Source organism: Egretta garzetta, unplaced genomic scaffold (assembly GCF_000687185.1).
Source record: "Egretta garzetta isolate BGI_Z169 unplaced genomic scaffold, ASM68718v1 scaffold258, whole genome shotgun sequence".
Lineage (NCBI taxonomy): Eukaryota > Metazoa > Chordata > Aves > Pelecaniformes > Ardeidae > Egretta > Egretta garzetta.
The window spans coordinates 1760345-1767303 of record NW_009260413.1 but is presented as its reverse complement, the minus strand read 5'-3'; the positions used below and the strand labels follow the sequence as shown (position 1 = coordinate 1767303).

Below are 6959 nucleotides of genomic sequence, written 5' to 3'. Positions count from 1 at the left end.
TATTCTTTCCTATTGTGTAAGTTACCACCAAGACAACCCTGTTTATGCTTTATGCTAAAGCAGTGCAGTGGATGATACAACTTGGGGGGCATAGAGGGTGTTGTCCAGTGTTATCCTCAACTTGATGTCATAGTGTACATGTTGCAAAAATGATTTTCAAGAAATGACTACAACGTTGTTGAAGCTGTAGGGTTCCTTAAAAATCTGCAACTTCAGACACCTTGCATGGAATTTACGTAGACCAATTTAAGTTTTGAACTGGGGACATTCTTCTTGGATGTTGCTTACGTTTTAAGCTTAATACAGACAACAAAAGCAAATCTTAAAGCTTTATAATGCAGCTGAAGGTTATTATAAGCCTCACTGTTTACTCAGAAGTCTTCTGTTGTCTAAGTGAAGTTAAAATAGGTGTTAGTTCTGATGCAAAGGTAGAAGGTGGGGACTGGCCTTGTGTTTTGAAGTCAGTGTGTCCCTACTGTGTCTTTGCCCTGACTCGGGTTTTGGTTTTCTCACCCTGCTTCTGACTGTCCATTTTTGAGTAATGGGCTCAGTCTTAGCAGTGAAGTGGGCCTCATTGTTTTCCCATGTTCCTCTATGGAGGCATATTTAAAGTTCATATTTTATTTGTTTTTATTCTTTTCACAAACCCTGACATCTTTATCCCTTCTCAGTGACCTTTTCAAGTGTTGTTGCCTATCATTGCACATTTAGAATACTTCCGTGCGCAATATTAATGTTTCTTTTTGTGGGTCATGCAAGCTCTTTATTGAAATATTTCCAACTTTCAAGGTTGATATTTTTAGAAAGAGCAACTTAAGCACTGTGCTCCTGATACATAAAATCACTTGCGTTCTATTTTCTCCCATATCAAGGTTTTTAAATTATCATTACTGCTTTTTACCATACTCTGTAGTAATATTAGATACTTGCAAAAGCATTTGAGAAAAAAAAAATAAGAGCATTGGTTGGTCAAATTTTTTGTTTAGCAAGGAGACTTTCTCTGCTTCCTCTGTGCAGTTGCTCTGTCAGTCTGTCTGATTATGCAGAAACAAAAAGGCAAACCAGCTTGCAATTTCAGCTGAAGCTTGAGTTTAAAACAACAAACCAAAAGTTTTCTTATTTCTTTTTTGTTTTGTGGGGAATATAGAAATTTTTCATGCCAACAAAGCAGTTGCTTATCTCTGGCTAATAGTGGATGAGTCTGCTCACAGTAAAAGATACATCCTAGAGTAAGACCAGACAGGTTGCTGTGATGCTGGCGGTGACAAATGAAGACTGCAGGACCACAGATACCATAGATAAGTCGCAAGACGTATCTTACTCAGGAACTACAGTATCTGGAAGGATTCCACCGTTTATTTTAACTGACTTACTAGAAATAAGAATTGTGGTACTACAAATAAAACTTTTGTGAAAGTAAGTTGGGAAGGGAGTAAAATCTATAGTATTTGGAGAGCTGCCATTTCATATAGTCAATATATTTTTGAGCTTGTGAGCCTTTCACAGGCTTTCAGCAAACAAGCTTGCAGCAGAGACTTAATTACGTATTTCACAAAAGGAGTTCTCAATTTTTAAATACAGTGTACTTGCCAGGGTTGATAGATGAACATGCAAGTGGAAGGCTCCAAAGCAATAAAATGCATCTTTGATGATGGGGACACCACAGAAAGTAGGAAGACTTTATAAAAACATAGATGAATGCAGACAGGAGGAGGAAAGAAAATGTCTTTGACAAAATAAATGTTTTTAAAGCAGTGTTTGTATGATATAAATACCTTGTTTCTGAATAAATAATTTCTTGAACTTTTTGTCTTTTAGACATAACAATATAGAAATCACCTTACAAATGGACCAAGCTTTTGTGACATTCATATAGAGTTGCATACTGTGTATTTACCTCTTGGGTAAACGCGAGGTGCTTGAAAGATTGCAAAGGACAGGTTAGCAGCAATCCACTTCGGGCTGGTAGCCACCAAAAGTTATCGGATGACTGTTTAATGTCCTAAGTCCTTCAGAGCGAAGTGAGGAGCCTTATTGTGGGACATCTGCACTGCTGGTAGTGTTCATCCTCTTGCCATGAGCTCTTAGAAATCTGGTTACCTTGTCCAGGACTGTTCTCCATCAGTTTATTCATTTTATGGTTTGGTGGAATTTTTTAGATGCATTCTCCCATGCAAGCTTCCTTTACATCGAGTTTTATCCCCTGGGGTATGAGGAGGGAGGCACTGCACACTTCCTTTCCTCCTTTTCTGTATCAGCCATCATTTGCCTTTTCCCCAGTTCACCTCCTGTTCTGAGTTTGGCCATCTCTCCCTCTTAGCTCTCTGCCTCACCCTGGGTGGCTCTTCTGTCACCAGATCCTCTAGGCATCTAACTTGTTCTCTTCATTGCATTTGGCTTGCAAGCAGGATTGATTGAAAATAGTCTAACCACCACTCTCTTTTTCTCCCTTCACAAGATTTCTGTTCATTTAATTTTCAAAATTACTTACCTGATTTCTTCTTGACCATCTGTGTGGTGTCAAACTGTATTAATAGCCCGAAGTATAAATATGACATGCACTTCCAGAGGAATGGAGAGAGAATAGATTTTGACCTTCCTTGTTAAGACTCATCAGCACCTCTCACTTCCACCTCTTTAAGGAATACTTATTGCAAAGCACAGTCTATTTTATTTATATCTGTAGGATTCCATGGGACCATAAGGATCTGCCCTTGTGGATTTTGTTGCTTCCAAGGACTACGGAGGTGTGAAGATGAAACAGAGAAGCAGCTGTTTAAGTGAGTTATAGGATGTGAGAACAGACAGTAAACCAGCAGAGGTTATAAATATGAATTTATCTTCTTTGAATGACACCTCAGCATACTTTTTGTTTGTTTTCTTAGATTTGTCTTTTTCAGGTAAATAGTAGTTTCATTCTTTCAGTTATTAGTATAAAGATATAAAGGTAGGCATTGCATTGAACAACAGATGAAAACATGATGTAGTGTAAAACACTGTGAAGCAGTAATTGAAAAATACGTAAGCTAAGTAAAAGAAAATAAGTAATCAAAGTACCACACAACAGAGTCCAAAGCCAGTCCCTAGGGAACGTTTTGTGCGTGACAGCTACCAGCAGTCACAAGGCTGATTTGGTGACTCTAGACAGTTACTTAGGTATTCAGGTCACACTTTGTTCTCTTCTTCAGTTACAGCTTCAACCAGATACGGCATCCTCTCTCAGCATTTCTTGACAAAAGTCAGGCTAAAGGCTTTTCAGAAGGAGTGGTTAATGCACTCTCCATATTGATATTACCAGCTTGAGGATAAGAGGAAAAAAAAAAAAAGAAGAGCTAAATGTGAAAACTGAAAATACATACATGTTCAGAATTATGCCCAACAGCTTAGGAAAGGGGTAGATAGTAACTCTCTCAGGCTGCTGGGCTTTGTTTGCCAGAAACTAATCCTTTTGGAGGGGCAAGAGAAGGCACAGTTGATGTCCTCCATATCCTCACCCCTCCATATCCTCACCTCAGGGAAAATACAGATCGTGGCAGTCCCGGCAGCTTCTAACCCCATCTTGGATGATCAGCTTTGCACAGCTACTCCTTATGAAGTTGACTTGGGGTTAGTAGGGAAATTATACCAGGTGGTGCAGAAGGGCAGGAAAGGTGTCCACAAAGATGTATTTCACTAAATTGTTACCTTTATGTACAGTTTTTAGCTCTTAAGACTTTTATGCAAAATGATTTCAAAATAATTTTATCACTGGCCTGTACTTTACTGAGTCTTAATCTTTCTATTACTTTTTAATGATGTACTGAGGAACTTGGAGGCCTTCCATTTTACTAAGCATATTTTGTTTTAAACTCCAAAACCCATACAGAAATGCAGTCTATTACTTAATAATTTCAATATTATTTTGTCATGTATGCTTTTCTAACATAGAATTTTTGGAATTTGCTATGGAGTATTTGTTTAAAGGAGAAATCCTATATTAAGTCCTTTTTTTTCTTTTCCTTCATTTTAGTATAGGGATGTCATGGTGAAAGATGGATTTCTGTGGGACATCTCTCAAAATGGTGATTTATTATTTAACATTAGTTGGTCTCAGTCCATCTTCTTCCTGGCCACTGTGTAAAGTATTCTTAAAGGATAAGGATGCTGGCTGTCTTGGTAGAGGCTTTGGGATACACAGAGAATGCTGTGCACAAACCAGTATTATGGTGTCAGAATCACTGGACTTGCACTGACTTCACAGAAAACACCATTCCCCAGCATTAATTAGAGCCAGAGCACAAGGACTGAATGTTGATGTTGACTCACCTGATTCTTCAGGGCACTGGCGAGGCCAGTTGCTGGGAAGGTTTCTGGACCACTGTATGGATGCAGAGCTCCAGTTTCCAGGCTGCAGACAAAGCTGCTCAGAGAGGGTAAGGTGGGTGGAAGTAGGTGGCTTCCCTTGGAGCTGAGAAATCTCCCACAAAGTGCTGAGGCTCCTGTTGCACCAGAGACCAACTCTGGTTTGCCATGAACAAGCTAAGAAGCTTGCTGAATAGAAAAAGCCCTTTGCTGCAGAGAGAAGATTCAGTCAAAAGAGAAAAAAGAAGCCCTGTAGTTAGGACTCCAGGAATAAATCTTTAAAGTAAATAGAAGTACTTTCAAAACACCTACAGTATCCTCTTTTGCATGAAAAAATATGCAGCTGCTTTGCAAGGGACTAGCTTTTACCAGCTCAAGATAATCAGAAAGCTGTTATTTTTCCAGCTTCCCATGAGCTTCCCAGAACCGATAGCTATAAATCCACCATAGGGAAGCGGATATTGTATATCTTCTTCTTAAGAGATAAAAGAGGGATGATGACTAATGCTGAAGTGAATTGTTAAGAGAATTATTTACTTAATTGAGCCTGCTTGTTTGGTATATGTCCCAATTAATTCATTTTTGTTGTGACCATATTGAAGCAACCTACACCCTTGCGACCTTCTCTTATAATTATTACTATATTCCTCTCTTGAAGCACTGTTTTGATTACGTACTCGAAAAGCTCTGCTAAAATACCTGTAGCATTAGTACAGAGTCAGATTTTTCCATTGTTTTGAACTCGAGGAGAGTAACGAAAGAATCATTCTATATTGAAGTTCTTGGAGGTTATGGGTCACTTACAGCCCTTAGGGGATGGGGGGGGAGGAGGGCGTCTTCCTTTTTAATTTCACAAAATGACTATTTTAAATAGGCAGAACTTATTCTCCAACTAGAAATTCCTTTAAGAAGAAAGAATTGTTGGGTGGTAGCATTCAGAGGTGCCTCATAATTCCTCTGGTGTGCTGAATATTGTAGATATTACAGGGTCACAGGAGAAAGTAACAGCAACTGAAAAGGGGCTGGCAGGCGTGACCATCCCTTAACTTGCTGAGATTGCTGGGTGGAATCTCTGCCCCAGATGAGACATTGTTTTTATTATTGCTTAAATTAACTACAGTATTTGACAGCTCTTTGCCTAAACCACAATGGAGCCACCTGGACACCTATCTGTGAAGGGGAGACTCTTTCAGACATGGCAGTCAAATTTGCAGTGGTAGGTGGCTCTGTCAGTGAGGGGTTGCCTGCACAAGGGGGTGTTTATTCCCCAGTGCTTCATCACATGGAGATTATTTTGCTGGTTTGTGCCAACCTCCATGATAGTAACTTACACTCAATAAGATGTTTTTGTACTCCTGTCCTCAGCTCCTCTCCTTTCCTCCTGTTTACCTGCAAATCCCAGCCAAATGGTTTTCCTCCATCACAGCATGCACACAGGCGCTGGTGGAGCTCGTTCTGGGCAGCAATCCCACAGGCGATGCCGGTTTAGAGAAAGGTGCTCTGCATGTGGCATCTTTCATTCCAGTGGAAATAGAAGGTCTTTTACCAGCAGTAAGCTTTAAACCAAGCCCCCTCACCACGGGCTGTTGTGTTTGGAAAGCTGCTGGTTTTGCACCTTTTTTTTTTGTGTACCTCTTATGACAGTGGCCCCTTCTCCTCAGACAACAGGACCCTTGCAGAGAAGATTTCTTTACACAAGGCTGGCTGACACTGTTTCTCCTATTGAGCCAAGTAGTATCACTGCTATCCCTGGTCTCCATTGGCTCTCTGCTCCCTTCTGTCCAGATCAAAACTGGCCACACTTTGAAATCCTTGAAGCACCGTGTACCTTTCTTTTCTCTTCCTCATTGCCCATCCTTTTCTACTTCCTTACAGTGTGCCTTCATGTCTGTGTTTTATGCTGTGTGGAGTTTCTTTTTTGTATGGCAGACTCCCTCTGTTCCTGAAACAATTAAACCCACTTCTTTAAAGAGAATGGCTTGCTCTGGGTCTGTTTTTCAACGGGATGGCCCTCTAAGCTGCTGGATAGAGCTTAGCCTGGATGCCACCCACTCCTTGGTGTGCTGTGTCCTCTTGGTTTAACATTTGTCTGAGCACTCTTCTGTTCTCCCTCAATGTAAGACGGCTCACCTAGCAAATATTCCTCCGTCAGTAGAAAAGAAAAGGTTTGGAAATCTTCTGTCAGCCATGAATAATAATCCAGTGTAAAATAGGCCATCTGAGATGAGGCCTTCTTCATGCACAGGCAAAGGTGGGTGATTGAAAAAGCCAAAGGAGTGGTCTCTCCACAAAAACAGAATTGCAGGTTAATGCTTTGCCTGGCTCACCCTTGACTTTCTCTCTTCACATAATCTGGTTTAACTCTTTGACTATGCCTATGTCTAGAACACTTTGACCAAGTGTTCTGCTTTAGAGTAGGTATGAAAGATTAATTTCCTTTCCATCATTGGGAGTTTCCTTTTACATGAACTCATGTGCCAGATCACACGGCATGTAGTCGAGGTGTTGCATTTTATATGGCACCTACAGGATGAAATCTGCAAGTCTTCAGAGTTCTTAAAATATGACTTACTTTCTCTTTATGTATTTTTTGGCATAGAAACAGAAAAGCTGGGGCT

At 40.3% G+C, this 6959-nt stretch overlaps 1 protein-coding gene across 1 annotated transcript in view; it reads left to right on the top strand.

Moving 5' to 3' along the window:
• ZNF827 (zinc finger protein 827) overlaps positions 1-6959 on the top strand; it is a 79376-nt gene that overhangs the window by 61910 nt on the left and 10507 nt on the right. The window contains exon 9 of the mRNA XM_035899193.1: positions 6941-6959. This exon is cut by the window's right edge and continues 68 nt beyond it. Within this exon, the coding sequence (XP_035755086.1) occupies positions 6941-6959 (19 nt within the window). The remainder of the gene's footprint in view (positions 1-6940) is intronic.